Below are 22,476 nucleotides of genomic sequence, written 5' to 3'. Positions count from 1 at the left end.
CTTGCCAAAGTCATCTCTTGGGTACCTGCTGCTCCCCAGCCCCACAGAGCAGCCTGAATTTGGGGCAGAATGTCAGACCTGAGCCATGAGACCAGCACTGCACCTTGCAAGCAGCCGTGGAGGCTCTCCTGGGGAGGCAGCAAGGGGGCACAAGCTGCTTTCTGGTGGAACCTCTGTTTTACAGAATCGGTGTGTAGAATGATCTGATTTCCAAAGTACACATCAAAGGTTTGCAGCCATTGACACCTGTGGGCACTCTGGGGAGAGAAACATGACTGGAGGCAGGAGCAAAGATTTGGGTGGTGTCTTCAAACCTGGCCAGAGATGGTACTCAGAAGAGATTTTGAAAGGAGAGCCAGGCACTGAACAGGGCAAAAGAGAGCTCTGGGGTTTTAGCTAAGGACAAATCCAAAGGGCAACATTACAAGTAGGGGTCCCATATTAAAGAACCTGAGAGATTGTGAGGCTTTCTTTTGTCTCTGCTACCGTTTTTGTTTGGGGCTGAGCTGCCACTGTGCCTGGCTCTGGCTCTCCAGGGAAAGGCCTGCACACTCTCAGTGCTGTTCTCTAAAGCTTGGACAGATGCACCGACCCATAGCTGACACAGGGACTCTGGGAAGACTTCAGGGGTCTGTTGGTGACTCCTATGAAAAACCCCACAGCATCAATGGGATTGCAGCTCAGCAGATGCTGTGGAGTATAAGGTAGATAAGGCCTTTTAATATACGCATCTACACATTTCCATGAGCTTGTATGTGCACGGGAACTATCCTATTGAACTGTGCAATAGAGAATTCTTCCTTGTTCTGCATCTGAAAGAATAAAGTGAATCAGTGTTACTTCATTTATTACCCCTAGGAGGAAATATCTTGTGGAGGACACAAGCATTTGGCATGGCATCTTAGAAATCATGCACAGGGAACTGAAGGAGGACTTCAATAATACCGTATCTGATGCATTTTTAAAATATGTTTCCCATAGAAGATGTCTGTTTTCTGCCTCAGAAAAGCACAGGCCTGGTGAGGGCTCTTGTTTTGCAAATGCCCAGTGCAGTTTCTCAATAAAGCATCTGTGAGAAGAAAGGGTGCAAAAAGTCTCACTTCTCTTTCCTGCATCAGGTGCCAGTAAAGGAAGGGCTCACGTTTTGGTGCTGGGAAAAAGGGAATTGTAGTGGGTGGCCCATCTTTTCAAGGTGAGAATGTTCCTTTCCTGCAGCTTGTGCAGCTGCCAAGGAGGTGATGAGTGAGTGAGTGAGTGAGTGAGTGATTGAGAGAGCAGGGATGGTGCATGGCCCTCTTCTGTCCCTGAGGGGGAGAAGGGACTCCAGTGCCACTGCCAGGCAACAGCAATGCAACAAACAGAGCTTCAGTGCAGATGTGTAGTAAAGACACTCGCAGAGTGAAAACAAATGGAAGAGGAGATGTCTTCAAGAAACTGTTTATGATCATTATTTATGTGTATGTGGAGACTCAGTACCCTGTTGCCTTAAAAAAATGTTTATAGCATTTATCTCCCGATTTAATCTGGCAGCCTCCATCTATTTCCCTGTAAACGATGGATGAAACGTGCCTAGTAACTATCTCTTATGGCTCAGTAAATACTTGAATTTATTTGCATATTAAGTTGGCCACGTTTATATCGCGCTCGCTCGCTAAATGCAGCAACACGAACTACTACACAGAGGAGGCTCATGGGCCATTAATGCGCCGAGGATTTATGTGAACGACTCCCTTTAACATTAATGGAAGTTATCAGCACAAATCGCCTTCCAGTGGGGGAATAGACCGTAATGTATGTAAATACCTATTACTCACTGCTGTTTAGTTATTCAAGAGGACGCCTAGCAATCTAAAACACCACTCTAGTGCTGATATACGAGCAGTTTTCCTTGAAATGTGGGAAGAGAGGGTGCTGCTTGTTGTGTAGGTTGTTGTGTCACCTCTGAGCTGGCACACATTCAGAGGTGGTTGCAGTCCCTTAGGCTTCAGGGGGATACAAGAGGAAAGTTTTTCAGGGTTAAGTCCTGGCTGAACTCGTGTTTCGCATGGGAGTGAGGGCAGTTCTGCTGGGTGGGATGCAAGAGCTAGGAGAAGATGGGTTCCTCTGTCCCTGTGTTCCCTGTTTCCCAGCCAAAGGCTCTGCTGTGTGCCCCAATGCTGCTGCCTTTCAGGAGGGGCTGCAGTGACCCTTCTGGTTTTGTCAGGCTTGGCTCTCCTGCCTTCACTCACTCACCTGGGAAGTCCCATTCGTGTAGGTCAGTGAGCAGCATGGCTGGGCTCTACCCATGTGTGTAGTGTAGTATGTCTCCCTTCCCACAAAAAGGGATCTCTCCCTGCATGCTGGGAGCTCTGCTGCCGGCTGCCTGGAGACCCCAGGGCTGCTGGACCCATCCTGCTTCACTGCGGAGGCTGTAGGCATGGGCAGTGTGTGCTCTGGGGAAAAAGTGTTGTTGTTCCCCCTCCTTATGGCTTTTTTCAGCCTTTTCCATATGTGTGAGAGTCAGCAGTGTGCCTGCAGGGTGCAAGTCCTGCTGCGCCCTCAGCTCAGCTCAAGAACTTTTGGAAACACGTTGTATTCCTCATGGGATTGCTGTAGTTGTATCAGGTCACTGAAGTTAAGCCTGTGCAAATATCCTTCCCTCGCAGAACATGGGTTTCTTGGGTGATGCTAAAAAACCTGAAAACATAGCTCTTCTCCTCTTCACAGCAGACTAGATGAAGGTGAATCTGCTCTGGAACAACAAAAAAAATCAGGTGATTAGGCTAATGGGACTGACCACGGTGTTGCTATTTCAGCCTGCTTCCTGATCCTGCATGACCACAGGTTTGTGTGCTTTCTAGAGCTGCTCTCGGGTGTGTCAGGGCATCCTGCAGCAGACCCAAAAATGTGCTGGTGGCCTGTGCCAGTCCTCTAGGATGGTTAGTTTAGGATGGAGCTGTGTGGTATGAGGAGAGACACCTGGGAGAAATCTGCAACTTCAGGGATATTTTTCTTAACAAGATTATTGGAGATGGTGAAATTCCTTCAATCTCAGTTGTTTTGGAATTTATATTAAATTTACCTGCCATGGTTTTTGCCTATGATTTCTAATTAAATGAGGTTATTAAAGTGGGAGACAATACTGCAAAAATTATGATTGATTTTTTTTCTTTCCGCACTATTTTTACACACTTAGCAGTGGGAGCCTCTGCCGACAGCAGGGACTGATGCTGAGATGGCAAAGAAACTCAAGGATCTGTCCTTGTCAAAAAGAAAGATCTGCTCAGGCGAGCTACCATTAACCTCATGCCGGGGCTTGTGTCCCTCTGTGAACTTAGAACACGTGGAGCAAGAGGGTCTGTCCAGGGAAGGGCTGATGTTTAGTGGTGGACTTGACAGTGCTGGGTTAGCAGTTGGACTCAATGACCTCTGAGATATTTTCCAACCTAAATGTTTCTATGATTCTATGCTGTAGCTATTTATTTACCTGGGTAGGCTGTAGGCTGCCATTTGAGGAGGAGAAAATGAAGGGAGGTCAGGGTACGTGATATGGAGGTAGGCACGCAGGAACATCCACCTCTGTGAAATGGGGAGAGCAGGACTGATTGAGACTTCTGGTGGGTGATTTATTCTAATTAATTTGGAATCTGGTGTGTTCTTTCAAGCTCATTAATATCTAGCTCTGCAGATACAGAGGTCTCATGCAGAGGGACATACGGGAGGGGATGATGAGCACAGAGAAGCTCATCCTCCTGCCTGGGTGAAAGCTTCAGAGCAGGCAGGGAGCTGGGAGAGGAAAGATGTGAGGCTCCAGCCTCTCTCGCGTGTGCTTGGGGGACTCAGAGCACAACTCAAAGGGTGCAGCTGACAGTGAGCCCTGTGGGAGGCTGTGCCAAGGAAAATGGTCCCTGGGGCCAAAGAGGGAGAGAGCTTTCCAGAGCAGGCAAAAATTGCCACGCATGCCTATCTGTGTGGTTTAAGACCTCATATGAGCTGGTTTTCCCCAAAATAATGTGAATTTACAGAAATATGTGATACACAGGTCCAGTGGCAAACAGAGCTCTGTGTGCCACTCAGTTACTTCTCCCATCAGTGCCAGCATGCAGAAACATGTACAGACATGGGGGCACTCGTGTCTGGCACTTTACCAGCTAAATGAAAGTGCAGAGGAACTGGAAATGCTAACAGTGGTCTTGCTGTACACTCAGCCTGTGTCCCAGGCTGTGACTGCAATCTTAATTACTGTTTAATGAAGAAGCGTTGCTAGTCAGAGGTATTGTAATTATTTATTGTTAGTAGGTCCAGGAGACAGTGCACTACCATCCATGACTTTTTTTTAAAACAGAAATAAATGGCAACAGAATAAATAAATAAAGTCAGCCTCTGAAAAGGTCACATTTGCCTACAGTCACAGTCCATATGCCAGTTTCTTATGCTAATTCTGGGACAGTGAAAAGCCTGACACTCTGGTCATGCTGCCTCGTGATTGCTAGAGGGGGCAGCTCAGGCTGGTCAACCTAGGTGTCTTAAAGAATCAGAAGAGAAAAGATGGTTTGCGAAGGCCAGGAGACTGCTCCATAAGGGAATGTAAAATTAGAGGAAAGTGGGAGGAAATTAAACAAATAAAGTCAGAAAATCCCTCCCGGTACCAGTCATCACATGCTATGGATGGCACTGTGCCACAGCCCCTTGCAGGCTCCTTGCAAGTGCAGAATATATCTCTGAATGAAGTATGTTAAAACTATCTGTTCCCAGAGATGATAAGGGAGCAAAGAAGCTTGCAGGGAAAATAGGATAAACTCTGAGTAGAGATAATGTCTTCCAATGAAGAATTTGGGGGATGATGACATTGATGGTACTGGATCCTGTAGGAATTACATCACAAGAGAGTAAATCTGACTTTGGACTTTAAGGTGCGGAGGGAAGAGTTTGCAGAGGGAGGCCACCTTGCCTGTTCTACTGTGGGCACCTGAAACACACACAATCCACATTTAGAGACTGCTTTGGATTTTCAAGAGAGACACAAGAAGCTTTTCAATCTGCATTTTCCTTTTCTTTGCAACATCACAGAGATCTCTTGAAGAGATACACATTAGTTGTCTCAAACACTGCCACAAAGAGTTGTCCATAAGTGATGTGGTCACACACACAAACATTAAAAAAGGATGACTTACCTCCATCCAATGTGACCATCCCCTACAGAGGTGCAGGCAGAATGAACTGTGACCTGCAGATATTTTATCTGTCTCATAATCATTTGTGCTTTCTCACTGGCAAATGAAAGAAGTTAAAAGCTGAAATGTTTTATCGGACGATTTTGAACTGACTTTGCAGGGAAGCAGTGTGCCTGGGGCAGGGAGGGGCTTTATGAAGGCTTTGGATTAGGGGGATTCGGGTGATGGGGGAGCACAACAGTCCACCCTTCGGGCCAAGGCTTGTGCAGGCACCCTGAGCCCTTCTCACCAAGTGCCCACTGTGCTTGGCAGGTGTTGGAGCAGGGTCTCCCTTCCTGAGGGAAGGCAGGTGCCACCAGTCATGCTGTGTGTTGCTTCTCTAGTGATTCATATAGTGGGACAGTCCTCAGACACTGAGCAGCTTGCAGAGCCCCTGCTGCCACTGAGCATGGAAACCTCTGTGGTACCTCGGAATATGCTGCTGTGGGTGGCTGCTGTCGGTCTCAGGCTGCTGTGTGCCTCAGCCTGTACATGGAGGCAGTTCTTCCTTGGCAGCCCCTGGTATCTCCACAGAACTGCGAGGAGTTGTCTTTGCTACCTGAGTTGTTGTCCCAATTAGTTAGAAGAAATGTAGCCAGGAATGGAAGACATTTACATTCTAGAAGTCTCTTGCCAATTCTGTGATACAGACATAAAAATATGAACATAGTGACACCTTGAGAACCAGTAAACAAATCAGTGTGTGGTGGGGAAAAAATCCCTGTGTGCAGGGACTGAGTATGCAATGCGAGTTCTTCCCTGGTCCCACAGAGCCCTATTGCAGAGGTTTAAACTGTACTGCAAGAGCACATATGCCTTCTGCTAGTGCTCTGTGTTTGCTCTCACCAGCCATGGTCAGAATTACACAGGGGCCAGACTTGTTTCCATAAAATGTCTGAAAGCTTTCTGTTAGTTGCCCTCGGATCTGGTTTGGAAGTGTGCTTTCTAGTGACGGGCCCCTGCAAGCACAAACCAACTGAAAATTCAATCAGAGGGACCTTTCATCTGGGGTGTGTTTTTCTAAATAGCAGTGAAAGCAGACATTTAATCAGTACAGTTTTGCAGATTCTGTTACTGAAGGTATGCAGACTCTGACACATGAGCCAACTGGAGAGGTTTTGCTCTGAATATTGAGTTTCTAGGTGATGAAAACAGGGTTGTTGCCAAACACAATGTAAAAATCATGGAGAAACCAGAAAATGGTGGTTAGTTGGAGGAGGAAATGGATCAAAACAGTTCTGAAAAGCAAAGGTTATATATTTATTTAGAAAATGAATTACAGATATAGTCAAACAGGGGTGAACTTTACTCTAGAGTGCTGTGTCCTTTAATAATCAGCCCCAGTTAGCAAAGCTTTACTCCCCAGTCACAGTGAGCTGCTCCTTGCTAACTTGCTGCATGATATTCCCGTGGTTCAGTCTTAGGTCCGGAATATTTTGCAGTTTCCCAGCATGCTTTTAATCTAATCTAATTGTATCTAATCTGCATTTTGGGAGCCACCTCCAGCCTCCCCCAAAGACAGATCCAGTGTCCAGGCAGACAGCAAGCTTGTGAATGACCAGAACTTGCCTTCCCAAGAGCAGGGAAAAAAATCACAGCTGATGTCCTGAAACATCCCCACTACCCTCTGCCAGCCTGCCTAGTGATCACTTAGGCACCAGAAGATTTTCTGCTGGAGTGGGAAACAGAAGCACTAGGGTGACCATCCGGTTCCCAAACATTCCTGGTTAATGCAGCAGTCTCTAGTTAGTAATGCACATGCTTTTCTTATTCCTGAACTTAATTATTAAATGAATATCCTTTTATTCATGCTGTCCAATTAAAATGTTAAAATGCGGTTTGAATATAAATGTACCTCTCATGCGTGGAAGTGGAAGCTTTCAACGTCTTCAGAATCTGTGGTCCCTGAAATCTCTAAAGACAGAAACATAAGAGCTACTCCAGTTTATTCCAGAAAAGGATGACTCTTTTATAAGTATTATTTCTCAAAATGTAATATAAAAGTGCATCAGATCCCTAAGGAATAAAGTTAATTTTATGTGAGAAATGTGTGAAATTCCTGCCCTCTGTCCAAAAAAAGATATTTCCCTACTGACTTTTGTAATATCAGTTCTTCAGATTTAGGGGGCTAATTTATTTCTTGGGACAGATATCTATGGTAGGCACATCAGCTCTGGTATGCACGATCCAGTCAGGTGTGTTGGTGTTGGAGATAAACCATCATGGGGTCAGTAGCTGACTATTACTGGTGGTGGAATGGGAGGCAGAACATGGGTTGGTGTGGGAGCAGCGGGGCTGGACACGTCTGCCAAGCACCCCAGGGTTCCTCAGCATGCTGCTGGGATATCATTTGTGTGCGACTGGAGAAGCTGTGGACTGCTTCCTCAGTGCTCAGACTGCCTGCAAAGCGCATTTCAATGGGAAAGAGGAGAGTTCCACATCTCTTTTCCAAAATAGGCACACTAGCCCTGGTGATTTCACTTCGTAGATATAATCTGGCAAGGAAGGAAAAATGGGAATTTATCCCATATTGTGGGCTCAAGAAAGGTGGGGAATGATGGCAACTGTACTCAGGACAGGGGCTGTTTCTGTATTAGAAACTCACTTACTTGGCAAGGTAACTCAGGATGGCAGTATGTAAGCCATAGTGAAACATCGAGAGTAGCACAGGAGGCAATAAATACCAACACAAAACATCCAGAACACCTCAAGCTGTTCATCATGACAATTTTCTCTTTTACCATATAAAGTTTCCTTATATTTCTTTTTAAACTGAATCTGGGGAAGACAGGGAGTTTTTCAACTTGACTCCATCTTCTGTTCTAGGGATTCTTTCTGTTAATTACAGATGATTTCAGGGATCAGACCAGGTTGTCTCCATGGAGCCTTCTCTTCTCCAGGCTGAAGTCCCTCACTCTGTCTCCACAAGAGAGGTGCTCCAGCCCTTTGGTCATCTTTGTGGTCCTTCTCTGGACTTTCTCCAACAGGTCCACATCCTGATGTTGGGGAAGGTCCAGAGCTGGATACAGTGCTCCAGGTGGGTCTCAGGAGAGCAGAGTAGAGGGGCAGAATCACCTCACTCAACCCGCTGGCCATGCTGCTTTGGATGCAGCCCACGAGAGAGCTGGCCTTCTGGGCTATAAGTGCACATTGCCGGGTCATGCTGAGCTTCTCAGCAACCAAAACCTCCAGGTCCTTCTCGTCAGAGCTGCTCTCAATCCAGTCTCTATCCAGCCTGTATCTGTGTTTGGGATTGCCCCAACCCAGGTGCAGGCCCTTGTACTTGGCTTTGTTGAACTTGACAAGGTTTGCACAGTCCCACCTCTCAAACCTGCCAAGGTCCCTCTGGATGACATCCCTGCCCTCCAGCATGTCCACTGCACTACTCAGCTTGGTGTCATTGACAAAATTGCTGAGGGTCTCCTCAATCCTGCTGTCACCAATAAAGATTGTTAAACAGTGCTCATCTCAACACCTACCCTTGGGGAATGCCACTCTTCACTTGGCTCCATTTGGACATCGAGCTGTTGCCTGTAACTTTTTGAGTTTCACCATCCAGCCAATTCCATAGTCACTGAGTGGTACACCTACCAAATTCCTGCCTCAAGACTAGTGATAAGGATGTCATGTAGGACAGTGTCAAATGCTTTACACAAGACCAAGTGATTAAATTGTCTGGTTTCTGCACAAGACAGAGAAGATGAGAAAGGAACTAACTGCATTTGAAAGAGAGCTTGGTGTTTCTTTGCTGGTCTAAAGCTTGTAGAGAAATAAGATATTGCTTTGTGTGCCTGTAGCTCAGGAAGGTTCATTTGTTTACTGTGCAAGTTCCCTGGTAACAAAGATAATGGCAGGAGAGGACTTCTGGAAAGAAACCTATAAATTACACTGGCAAAGTGTGTGATCAGAAGCCAGGGTGTCTCAACTAGCAATTACTTGGCTGGATATGTGAAACAGGACTTGCTACATTACAAAGCCCAGTTTAAATTAAATCACTTGCTCAGAATCACAGCCTCAGTTTTATAGGCTGAATATCCATGTATTTACAGAAAGATTTGTTCCAGTGCCATCTAATAATTAGTTAATGTAAGACTGTCAGACATACTGGGCATCTTTGCTTCTCCAGCTCTTGGGGTTTGAGTTGGGCAAACTGATACTTGAGGATCTTGGTGTTGGAAATCACACCTGGTAGGTCAGGGAGAGAAGAATGGTGTGCTCTGCATTACAGTCCTCCCAGGCACTGGAAATGCAAATGGTCCAAGGCAGGGTAACGGAGAAGCAGGTGGAGGCTGACTGTAGCCTGGAAAGGGAGCAGCCCTCCATTACACCTCCCTATATCCAGAGGGATGCTGGCGAAGGATGCAGGGTCTCATGAGCAGGAGTATGTATAATGGAGGCAGTGGAGGAGAGGACCTATATCCTTTGAAGGCTTTGCAGCCTGTCAGCACCAAGGGGAGGATGCTCAGATGAGGCAGGGGAGGTGAAGAAATGAAGTGGAGGTAGGCTGATAGGAAGGCTTGGCAAGCAGAACTTGAAAGTCTGCAGGAGTGTCTACTTGTATAATAAATACCAAACTTATAATACTCAGCCCTCAGCCTTAGCTCTCCATCCTGCCTCTCCAAGATCCCTGAGGGAGCTTTGCATGGCTCCTGGACAGGTCCCCCAGCAGTCCACTTCATTTTGCCACCCTCAGGATTTCAGGGCAGGGGATTTTTAAGACGGTCTTTTTAGGAAAACAAAATGGCACCTGTGCATACACAGAAGCTGAGACAGGAAGTCTCAGGGCAGTGATGGGAGGGATCCAAGGTTTTTTTCTGGGACCTTGTCTTGCAAATGGTAAACCACAGTCTGAGGCAAAGATCTGCAAGCGGAACCCCACCCACTCCTGCAGCTCGCCAAAGTTGGACACTAAGTCCACTGTTTTTCTTCTTGTTTCTCTGTGATATCAGAAGTGGGGCTACTGGTTCCATGTAAGATAGAGAGAGGAGGAAGGAATTGCCTTTATGTTGTCCCTTTTTTGTGCACATTTGCCTTGGCCACCTCCACAGAGTGACCCTTGCCACTCACTTGGTCTCGTCTTACCCATTTTTCACATCTTTCCTTTGGTGCTCTGCCTGTGCTCACTCACTCTCCATAAAGTTTCATTCCCCTAACTCCCTGCTACAGGCTACATATCTGCAACAAAAACGTCAGGCCAAATGAAGAAAGGTAAGATCAGGAGGTGAGGCTGGCCTCGACTGCTCCTGGGGGTCCCATTCTCGCCAGGGTTTTCAAGTTCTTCTGGCTCATTAAGCAAACCTGAGTGAGAAGGGGCATGCAGCTACTGCTCTACCTGCCGTCACCAGGGTGCTATCCTTCAAAAGAACACCTCCTCAAGGACAGCACTGTCACTGCTGACGAATTTAACTTAAAAAAAAATAATCAGGCTCTAAGAAGACACTGGGAACCATTTTCCCTTTCTTTTGCTCTTACTAACAACAAAAGGTGTGGACACCATCAACAGTTTTTGTCTGGATTTTGAAGAATCCTGTGTTTTTTCCTACCAGCTCCCTGTCTCTTCATTAAGGCACCCAGATGGTGAGAGAGAGGAGGGCAGGTTACAGCACAGACACTGCTTGCATGACGCCCAGTCCTTTCCCACCCCAGTGTAGCAACTGAAAATACCAGGAGCAGCTCTCAGCACCTGAAGAGCAAGCCTGCTGCAGGACCCCTTCTGCCACGCCTGAGCCTGGAGCAGCCAGCAAAGCACCTGTGGCAGACACGTTGCCGCGTTTCTGCTGCACTGAGACATGTTTGCAAGTGTAAAAAGGTGTTTCCTGGCTTTAACCCAGTTTGATTTGGATTCTCTGGCAAATTATTTAATAAAGCCCTATGCAATTGCCATTGCAGGGTAACCTTCAGCACTTGCTGGAGACATGCAGGTGGAAAGGGCTGAAACCAGCTGCAAAGAGAAATGTGCTGTTTTCCAAGATGTGAAAGCCAAGCAGCAGAGTGCCACCCATGCCCAGACTGGCTGCTACACCTCCTTCAGCTCCCATGGGGCAGGACACAAAGCCAGTCACAGCATTTACATGAACAGGTCCAGGCAGTTTCCTGAGCAGAAGAGAGAAGAATGCTTGGTTTTCTATAGATTGGTGACATTGGTGACCTGTAGCTGCCTGATTCTGGTGTCTGAGAGGGTGTCAGGTCTCATAAGATTTTTTTCCCAGCATCAAAACTTTTATATTGTATATTCTGCTCTCATTGTCTCACAAGAGCTGGGGTCCCACATCTCTGTCTTTTACACATTTCCACTACACCTGCAAGCCTTTGCACCCCTTGCTCTTGTGCTCCATCAGGTCTGTTTGAAACAAGTCAACAAGTTCAAAGGTCATATGAGGTGTGAAGGAGAGCATGAGTCTGTGGATACATGAACTCGTACTCTGCAGGAAAGTAGACTAAGTAAATGAACCAACTTCTTGCCATGCATCTCTCAGGCACAAAGTGATGTCACTGAAGGAAAACTGTCATCTCCCACAGACTCACTGGCTGGCACGACGGCTCCAGGGCAAGGTACACAAAGTCTATGCCGTGACAGATGCCACTATATGTTGTTTTGGATGCAACTACTTTCAGTTCTATCAAGGAGAGTTAAATTTCTTCTGTGCTGCAAGGAGATGATGACATAGGGCTACCACCTCCAACAAGAGACTACAGCTCATTAGAAATCCAGATTTTCACAGTCCAGAACATAAACACATTCACCCCTCTTGTACCTGTGTACACTCTTTGCTGTAGCCCTGCTCCATGTACGGAAAACTCACAAGCATCTCTTTGAATACCTAAGGATCAAACTTCTTGGAAGTGCCTTCAAGCAAAAAATGTGTTTGCATTTTTCCTCAGCTTTTCTAAACTGCTTCTGAAAATACCTAAAACATAAAATAGCTGGCAAAAGTAAACCACTCAAGGAACTATGGGCGGAAACATATTAATTTATTCAAATGAGAGGTACTGAAATATTTTGCTCATTTTTCCTTGAGAAACAACATGTGGCAGTGGTTGGGTATGGCTGATGGGAGTGTGAGGATCCTGGATCCTGCCATCAGCTAGCCTTGTCCGAGGAAAGTTGCTTTGCATGTGTTGCCTTCTGGCCCCTGAAGGCAATGATGTGGAACATATGGGAGAGGTGAGACACTGAAAGGATAATAAGTTCCTAACCTGGAACCTGACAAGGAGGCTGAAACAAGCCCAGGAATCTCATCTTTCTTACCCAGGAAGTTTGAGTTTTCACTTTCAAAAAGGCAGTTCTTTCCTCTGCAATGTAATGTACTATTAACCAGGAACACAGGACAACACACAACTGGCCACTGCATATAGACATGAGCCACCAAGTGTGGGATTCACAAGGGCATTGTAGCTATCTAGACATGAGTTTGTTTTTCTGGATTCATTTTATAATCAGAAGAAGCAAGTACACATAGGATATGACAAACTTCACCCTAGTGTTGGATATAAAATAGACAAGTCAAACCCAACTTTCAGAAATGAGATATATTTTGGTTTAAGACACCTAAATACAAATGTCTATAAGGAAGGGACAAACTGGACCTGATCAGTGGACTATAAAGCCACTGAAGCCACCACAAACTACATTTATATCTGGACACATTTAACCTTTTATATCTGGACACACCTCCACACCTTCAACCATACTGGCCACATCTCCACTGACACCATGGGAAGTCAGACATCCAGCACCCATAGAGACATCTAAGTGTCTAAGCATTTGAATGAAGGCATTTAGGTGTCTTAATCTGTTACTAAATTACTCCCTACAGCTAAGTCTGGTTGTCTAAAATAGTCATCTAGTGCCACCTTAGATGACTTGAGGTGTGTAAGATATTTCGACAGATGTGACACAGGGTATCAGATTAAAATGACCAGAGGCACCTATACTGAGGCGAAGATAAACTGGGGTTTGAAACTAGGTGGGATGAACCCCATTTTTGGTTCCCACAGCCAGCACAGATATTTGTGTTGGGTTTTTTCCTTGAATGATTGATTTGTGAAAATAGGTCTGTCTACTTATATCCTGTTGGCTAGACAGTCTCATGAGTTTTATACAGAAATACTCTTCCTGGGGTCAAAATGGGCAAGAGAGTCCCTCAGAGAAGCAGCTTCTCATTTCAACCCCCAAAGCAATAGGCAAGAAAAAAGAAGAGGTTTGCAAATCACTGTAAAAGAACTTTGTGCCACAGATAAAAATTATCCTGACCTTTCTTTGAGCAATGGTGAAATGGGTGTTCACCATGAGAGGTCATTAGGCAATCTCATTCAGACATGCAGAGAATATTGGCTCAATGCTTTTATTAGCAAAAATTCCTACTGTCTGCTTCACTAAACTCTTACCTTTCATGTACTCTGTGGTGCTGCTTTGGTATTCACGATGAAGAGATGTGTAATGTCTCATGCCCCTGAATACTCCCCAGGAGGAGCAGGCAGGTTTAAAGCCTGGCTTCCAGATCTGACAATGCTTTTCTTTTTGCTCACCTGTTCCTCAGACCATCATCTCTGAGTGGTCACAGTCAAAGAGCTGTCCTGCTGTGCACAGAGAAAGGAGGGGAAAATAGTCATGTTACTGACTGGAAAGTATCCCCTCCCTCATATTTAACAACGTGATATTCCTCCACAGATGTGCTTTCCTGAACAACACCTGAAGAAAAGACAGAAAAGATCACAAGAAGCTTATCTCTTTTCTACATTCAGCTCTTGGGTATGTAGATCTGTGAGACACAAAGCTCTGCAGGAATCAAGAGTTGGAGGCAGGGCTGCAAATGATGAGAGGTCAGAGTCTTTCTGCAGCTGGGAGCAATGGGTGTAAGGGGAAGGAAGGACAATCTTCTTCAGCTGCTGAGGAATGGGCACATTTTCTACTTGACTGCACCCCTGCACCTTCCTTTGGCTTACAGTAGGAATTGCTTGTTCTTTCCCTATGTGTCATCCCTGTGCCAGTCCAGGAACAGGTTTGCATGAGACCTGGTATAAACCAAGTTTAAACGATCATCCTGTGGAATTACTGATATAAAATTTAATGCGGTATTTTTACCTTCAGTCCTTGCAGTTACTGGAGTGCAGGTTAAAAGCTGCATTTATTGCAGACATTTATTTTTATTAAGAATGGATCTTTGCAGTCCATCAAAAACACTCAGCTTGGGAGGAAATGCACCGTAGTTCCCTGTGCTCTCAGCTGTTGTTTCCAGCACGGTAATCTGTGTTGCTAATTGTACAGCATATACACCAACACATGGTGCAAGGCGTGGATGGTGCAAAGCGTGGGCTGTTACAAACATCCTACAGCTCATCAGTGTTGGCCTAGGGAATGTTTTCTCTCCACCCCCAGCATCCCACAGGGGTGGACTGCTGTGCATAGGTGCTCCTCAGGATCCTCCGAAGGCATGGCAGAACCCCTGCTGCCAGAGGGGGTGAGACTTCACCCTTCCTGCAGTTCTTGCCCAGGTGCCAGGGTGGGGAGAGGTGTTTCCCTGCTGTCTCCTCTCTGGGATCTGATGGGGCAATGTGAAAGGCAGGGCTGGGAATTATATTTCCAGATGACAGTGTTTGAGAGACAAGTAAGAGAGTGCTTGTGCTTAGCCCTGCATTAAGTGATGAGAAGCCATAAATGTAGTTTCCTGCTGTTATTTTTAAACTAAGAATACAAAAATGATAGACCCAGGTCAGATTGAAGCTGCACCATCCTTGGCCATTCAAAGCTAGTGCCTTTGGAAAAGTACAAGGACAGGGCAAACATATAGTGATCTCCCTCCCAAAGCATTCTCCCGGGCTATTTGTACTACAGTGATTTCCTGAACTGAGGCGATGCCTTTGTTAGTAGCCTGTAATTTGCTTCCTTGAATTTGCCCTTCAATTTCATCAAACTCTCATAACTTGCCTTGAACCCACCAAGCTTTCCAGCACTGAGCCATGGGTCAAGCCCAGGCTGTGGCAGCAGTCAGAGCTGCCCTAGGAAAGTCATTCCAAGGTAACACCCTGACTTTGTTGGGGGGCACTCAGACAAGCCCCTGTGTCCCTCTGACCTCTCTGGACAACCTGCAATTTGGCTGCGTGTTTTTCCCAAGAGCTTCCTCCGGGCTGTCAGGGAAGGTCCTGCTGTCACCGCCCGCTGTCAGGCAGAGGCAGTTTTTGTGTGTCTGCTGCCCTCCCCTGATGCTGGGGAGCGCCCTTTCTTCACAGGATCTGCAGCAGGACAATAAATGCCACCAAAGGCACTCACATTTCCCTTAGCACACGAGAAAGGAGAATTGAGTCACGGTTGGGCTTGTAATAAAATGTAATAACAACAGCTTGTATACTGAAGTTGACAATGTCTTTGCTTTGTCAATTCAAGTACATTACACTGAGTTCCTTTTGTGCACAGTTCGTCTGGGTCTTGTGTGTCAGCACATGTGGTGAGGAGCTCTAAGAGGTTTCACCAGAGCACCGTGTCACAAGTATTGGGAGCACAGAAGCAGCACAAAAAACTGTGATTGCTAATATTTAGTGTGTTTCCTGACTACCACGTATTTGATACTTCACCAGTTGCAAAAAAAAAGCAACATTTCAGCCGAAGAAGTGCTCCGGGTCAGTACCTCTTTTGCTTGTTGATAACTCAGACTTTCTGAGGTGTCACCAGCTACCTTTATTATCAGAGGAGAATATGATACAGGCAACGCAGTGTGGTGTTCAGTGCAGGTGCACAGCCTCTCTCTCACAGCCCCATGGCCACCAGTGGCACCTTCTGCAGGAACCACTCCCTTCCTCAAGCAGGGAGAAAACCCGGGCTGGATTTGTCTTTCTCAGCCTCTGCCAAGCTCCTCTGCAAAGGCTTATCTTGCCAGGTGTTGTTTAAAGCAGACCAAAATGCAGAGCCTGAAGCATGGGGCTTTCAGTGTGTTTTGGTGCCAAATCCAGTGTAATTGTTGTATTTCCTTTCCCTGCTGAACTCCCTGCCTGCAGACAGCCTGTAACGTAAGATCCTGGGATTGCTTTGTTTTGGGATGTGGAAGAGACACTGAGGGTGTCCATCAGAAAGCACTACAGGGAGGAAAATGAACACTGCTGAAGACAGAAGGAAAGCAGTGATGTTCAGGATAGACTGGGCCTTTCCATTTAACTCCTGCTGTGGCAAGCCTGATGCTTTTAACCCTAAAAGGATACTCTCTGCAGTCACGAGACTTTTCCTTGGTAAAAATCAGAGCCCCATGGCAGGCTTTCATGGGGTTCCTGAGCTGGCTGAGCATGCCTGGAGAGTGAGTGCAGCCACAGTGGCTCTGGACAATGTGGCAAATCAGGCACTGCAAGTTTGCTCTGCTCTGATGTTTGACATTCAGTATTTGCATGAGAGTTTTAGGCAGGTGAAGACTGGAAATTTTATAGTCAATCTATAAGTCCTACCATATATAATGGATCTATCTGAACAGAGCACATACCCCTAGCATTACTGAAAACATGCAGGTTTTAGCATATTGCAAATAAATGCATTTACTGGAGGGTAGGGCTGGGAGCCGTCTATTTTTTATCCTACAGGAGATTGTAAACTACAGACTGGATAATACGAGAAAAGTGGGTTTCTTTTTGGTTAGTCTCACTTACAAAGTTTTAACCAGGCATAACATATTTGCCTTTGAAGCAAAGAAGCCCCCAGCTGCAGATACTTGTCACCAGAGGCCCCTATCAAGTGGTACCCTTCCCACTGTGAGTGAGCAACCCTGATTTCGTTCCCAGCAATGTCAGCTCTTATCACACTGGGTTCTGAAATTGTGAAATTTGAAGTGCTCTGACAAATTTGTAGGTTTTATAGTTTATAGATCTTGTAAAAAATTGTAGTTGTTTGTAGTAATAAACAAACCTTTATTTGCTTTATGTAGAGGATGCTCTTGAACCACATCTTTAGGTTTTCTCTGAAGCTGAGAGAGCTATGAGCCTGCTCTGTGGAAAAAAACAGAAAGCAGGGAGTCTTCCATTATCACTGGCCTGAGGGAGCACAATTTTGAAAACATTAGCTGTTGCAAGGCTTATCATAAAAGTATGAGAATTGCTTAGACCTTTGTGTCTAGCAATGTGTGCAGGCAGGACTGGGACTACTATTCTTCCCATACGGAGGAAATCAAATGGCTGGACAAACCAACATTTGAAAACGTATTTCTACAGCTGTTTTTTTTTAAATTAACCTTTGTTAGTAAGTGACCCTTACTAGAAGCTGTGAAGGATGCCATATATTCCCTTGGTGCTGTGTGTATGGTTGTATATTTGTTTTCTTTATTAAAATCTGGGCAGAGGAAAATGGACCAGATTCCACTCCATTACCCCTGCTCAACTTCAGCAGCTGCATGGAGTTGTGCTGAAGTAACTGTGTTAATGGAGTACGTCCAAAAGCCCACTACTAACATGCGTGGTAACAGATGTTATAAAATTGCAGAGAGGAAATGTTTGGCAATTACCCTCTAACATGGCTACCTTGTGCTGGCAGCCTCATGGTCCAGCCCAGCCTCTCCACTCAGGAATGCTGCGGATGAAGAGGAGGGAAGTCCATTTTGGTATTGGTAGTACTTCTGAGGTGAGGCAGGATTTGCAGAACCACAGAATTTGTGAAAAAAAATCAGGTTGTCTGGGACTTCATCTACTCCAAACCCCCTCTGAAAGCAGGCACTGACTGATGGCTGCAAGCTCGAGCCTTCATCACACTTACTGCAGGATGCAGGGTTAAGGTGGTTGTTGTGGAATCCACCTACTGGACATCTGTGATAGAGGCCTCACCACCTGAGCCAGCTCCCTCTACTGCACTCCTCATGGTCAGGAGAGGGAAACTAGAATGACAAGGGTTTTGTCCATCTTCGGAGAAGCTGGACCAGCTGTGGTCAGGTGACTCCCACCCAGGGTCATACATCTGTGGTGTGTTTCTTGCTGCTTTGTGATCAGTGGTAACAGGGAAAATGACAGCACTGAGCAATCTGCCTTCGGATTAAAAAGAACTAAAAAGAAAATTAAATAAAGAATTGGTTTGCTTTTTTTTGTTCTCTCCCTAGGACAGATGAGCCACCCACCGTGCCTGGACCCCAGCCTGGCTGCTGGGGAGATGCAGTCCCCCAGGATGGCGGGGAGGAAGCGCGGGCGGCCCCCGCTCCAGCCAGCGCCCATCAAAATGGCTGTTCACAACCTCTTCTCGGCAACAGCCGGTGCTCTGCCAGTCATGAAGATCCCAAAGAAGAGAGGGAGAAAACCTGGGCACAAGGTAGATGCACGACTTTCACATTCCTTCTCCACCTCCTGTTGGTCTTCATATATTTTCTTCCACAAATTCAGCTGAAATGCAGGAAAAGAGGAAAAGTTTTGCAAGTCTGGAGCAGAACAATGCAAAAAAAAAAAAAAAAAAAAAAGAGAAGATGGTTTCTCTTCTACCTGAGCTGGTGAAAAAAAAAATCACAGAATCACAGAATATTCTAAGTTGAGGGGGACCCATCAGGATCATTGAGTCCAACTTCTGGTCCTGAGCAGAACACCCCAAGAACCACACCCTGTGTATTTTTCCAAAGGCTAAAGTTTTTTTAATTTGGTCTGTTTGAAAATAACTTGTCTCCCACAGTGTTGTGTGGGATGGCTGCGCACCTTCGGGGAAGTGTTTCTCGTCACATTATTCTTCTCTCACTAACAGTGATTAGAAATTGAATAAACTGAACAGAGAAAGAAAGGAATACAGGAGAGTGGAAATGGTGGAGGGGGGCGTGGGGGGCGGGGGGAGTGAGCTAATTTCCAAAGGAAAAAAGAAAAGAGGGCCATTTGAGAAAAATAATTAGATTTCACTTTATACGTCTGCTCACTGCCCAGCTCTCTGTGCAACCCTGGGGTAAAGGCAGAACTAAAGAGAGACAGGAACCCTTTGTGCTTTAAGCCCTTCCGGTGCTGCCGCTGGGCTGGGTTTCTCCCACCACACCACCTGCAGTGGGCCCAGCACCAGTGGGAGCAGTGCCACTGTGATGCCCCACACCAGGCAAAAATGGGACCGTGAAGCTGAGGGAAGGTGAATTCATTCTGGGGAAACAGAACTGTTTTGGTGAAACTGGGCTACATTTTAGTGAGGGGTCTTGTGTTCAGCAGATTGCTCTGTTAATCTCTGTCTCTGTCCCCATCCAGCTTGGGGCACTGTACATGTTTGCTGTGCCTGTTCCTTGTGTTTAATGGGCACTGGTACAGCATGCAGACGGTTACGCAAGGGGGGCAAATTGCTGACTGCTAGAAAATAAAGAGTTGCTTGAGTTTCTGGTGTCAAGACAGAAAAGCGAATAAAACAATCAGGGTATGCACAAGGCTGACCCAGCCTTCCCTGGAGAAGGTCTTCACCAGGATATTGCCTGGCTCTTCCCTGAGACTCTCCTGGTTAGTGGGAGGAAACAGCGTCCCATGCACGGTGCTGCTGGCTGAGCTCTGGATGCAGGAACCAATTGTTTGGTTCCTGTGCTCCTTGGATTTGAGCTTCACCTAGAGCAGGCTACCCTCATCTTTGCCTTTCCCTCCTTTTCACCTCCTGCTAGACATTTTCCTCCCATCCCCTAACCTCCACCTAGCCTCCTCTCTCCTTTCCAGGCAAGCCCTCTTCTCCACCCCTCTGCATCCCATTTCCAGAAACCCCTAATTCTCCACACGCCCCTGTGCAACAACTGCTGCAGTAGCTGTCAGTACCTCAGTCCTTTTGCTTTCTCCACATCCTCTTGCCTTCTCCCATGTCTTTCCATGCTCTCCTGACTTCAGCCATACTCCTCTTTTCTATGGGACCACATTTTGAAGTGTTTTAGTGTGTGCTGCAAACACACCTTGCATGACCAACAGTTCCAGCTGCAGTTTTCAATTTGAAAAGCTTTCACTTTGATAATGGGAATGGTGTAACAGCAGAGGCCAAGCAAAGCCAACCTGACAGCAGCCTCAGGTGTCCCTTTTGGGAATAAAGCAGAATTTTATAGCAGTAATCCAAAACAGAGCTGGCAGTTAAGACTGGGGAAAATACTCAAGTGTTTTGTAAAATCTGGGATATACTTTTTATTTTTCACTTCCATATCAGGATAAAACTCCAGGATGAAAATATCTGAAATGTTTTACTTGAGGTACTTGTTGAGTTTATTAATTTTATATTTATTTAGTTTAAGTAATTTAGTTATTATCAGTAAAGCTGGGTGACTTGTAGACTCTTTAGATCAAAAACATCCAGTCTGGACAATAATACTTTGGAGATGTGCTGAAATTGGATCTTTGAGGTTTGAGATTGAGTGATTTGCCAAATACCACAACGACCTTGTAGGCAGGGTTTTGTCAAACCCCACTCCTTCTGTCCCTGATTGTCTTGGTGACACCAAGACAAGAACCCCATTTCTTGCTCCTGCATTTACATTTGATTTGTAATTTGACAAAAAAAAATTGACTTTTTTCCAGGTGGAAAAAAGTCTTTCACCAAGGACCACATACATATAAATGGGAGAAGTGGGAGGCCTAAATTCTTGGAAATGCTGCTGTAACACTGTGCTTTGGACCTGTGTGGCTGAGCATTTGATTGCTGTGTCCTCCTCTTCTTTCAAAGGGAAGCTTTCTCCCTGGCTGGGTAGCATGCATTCCTCATCCTTGTCCCCAGACACTGAGCGAGGAGGCAACAGCATCCCTCCTTCAGCAGTGGATCTGAGATGATGTTCTTTCTTGCTCAGCATGGCACATAAAAAGGCATCCTTTTATGACCAATGGCTTAGGTGGATGGAGCTGACACCCATGAGCTCCAGCATCCATGGCATCTGGCCTGGTGCTGTTGATTTGTGCTGTAGGATTCGTACAGCGAAGCGATGTTTTCCGTGAGGCGCCTTTGTACGCTGCGTGCTCAGCTGAAGTGAACCCCTCTCCATCAAAAGCACTTCCCCAGCATGAGTCAAAGATTACATTTTTTGATGGGGAACTCTAGCTTGATTTAATTAGCTTGATAATTGTATGACTTTCAGATACCACGAGACTTAAATGCATTTTAAAAAATGACTCCCTGCCCAAATGGCAGACGACCAAATTCTTTATAGCAACCAGATAGCTGAATTATTACAGAACAGATGGAAAAATACTTCTGAATTTTTAGGAAACTAGGAATTTACAGCCTAGATTTAAATTTATTTTGACCAAGATGTGAATAACAGACATTTTCAATCACATGCTCTTTATAGACACGTGACCCATTGCCTGTTTTCATTGATATTAAAGCAAATATCTGTGTCTTCCTGAAATGACATTTCATCACACTTCATCACCAAGAAAAGTCTTTTCCCTGCTATCCTGTTTATTTTTTCACAGCTTTGGCTATAAAATTTCATCAGCTCTTTTTCCAAAAACTGTTTCGTACCTTATGTGGAGCTATTTGCCATAAAATGTTACATTTCCGCAAAATACGATATTCTTTCTGATTGTCTAAATCTCTGGGAAAAAGCCTATTCTGGCAGCCAGGGGGAGGAGGTTAGTAGATGGATGGGTTTTATTTCTCTGGCTGTGAGTGAGAGCAGCCCTGAAGAGCTGCATAGAAAGCCTGTACAAGGGAAGGTTTTGTTATCATCCTGCAGGGATTCGCCTGGTTAGAGGACATCAGAGGGACACGAGCATGGGGCAGCGCTGCAGCACAGACCACCACATCCCTCCCAGGGGACAACAAAGTGATGGTCCCCTTTGAGCAGCTAGAGGGCTTTGCCCCTCTGTGCAACTAAAGCAGCTCCCACATGGGGAGGTGGCCCCAGCCCAGATCAGCCAGGACCTTGCAAGCTCCTGCCAGGTGGAGTGGGCAGGGGGGACACACGTGTGGAGTGACAATTTCCATTATGGGGCATAGGTTCCCCTGCTGCCCTAGAAGTCAGTACTAATGGTGACAAATAAGCAGTCAGGATTTGGACACATTGGGAATGAGATTGCACAGACAACCTTAAAGTGTCCTGTTTATTCACCTGTCCTGTGATACAGCCTTGGATTTCAAGGTTGCATAAACTCCTGTCAAGGTTTCCTGCCTCATTCTCTGTGAAACACTGATGGGATGTAGGAGGCTGTGTGCAGGCTTGCTTGCATCATTTGCTGTGCAGAAGAAAGTTACTGCATGACACAAGAAGAAAAGGTGGGAAAGACCTTGGACTGTGTTTTCCCTTCACCATCTGACTCCCATCTTACCCCTGGTGACTGGGCTTGTGTTATGCTGAGTCTCCTCACTCACAGCCAAATGCACAGAGCCACAGACCCCAAAATGTGTTCA

General features: G+C 45.9%; 1 protein-coding gene across 1 annotated transcript in view; it reads left to right on the top strand.

The window, feature by feature from the left end:
- Positions 1-22,476, top strand: part of SCML4 (Scm polycomb group protein like 4) — a 79,510-nt gene that overhangs the window by 5,463 nt on the left and 51,571 nt on the right. The window contains exon 3 of the mRNA XM_032101397.1: positions 18,254-18,459. Within this exon, the coding sequence (XP_031957288.1) occupies positions 18,259-18,459 (201 nt within the window). The 5' untranslated portion in view covers positions 18,254-18,258. The remainder of the gene's footprint in view (positions 1-18,253; positions 18,460-22,476) is intronic.

The sequence above is a fragment of the Corvus moneduloides genome, chromosome 3 (assembly GCF_009650955.1).
Source record: "Corvus moneduloides isolate bCorMon1 chromosome 3, bCorMon1.pri, whole genome shotgun sequence".
Classification (NCBI taxonomy): Eukaryota; Metazoa; Chordata; class Aves; order Passeriformes; family Corvidae; genus Corvus; species Corvus moneduloides.
The sequence above is the reverse complement of the archived record's forward strand: the minus strand, read 5'-3'. Positions and strand labels throughout refer to the sequence as shown.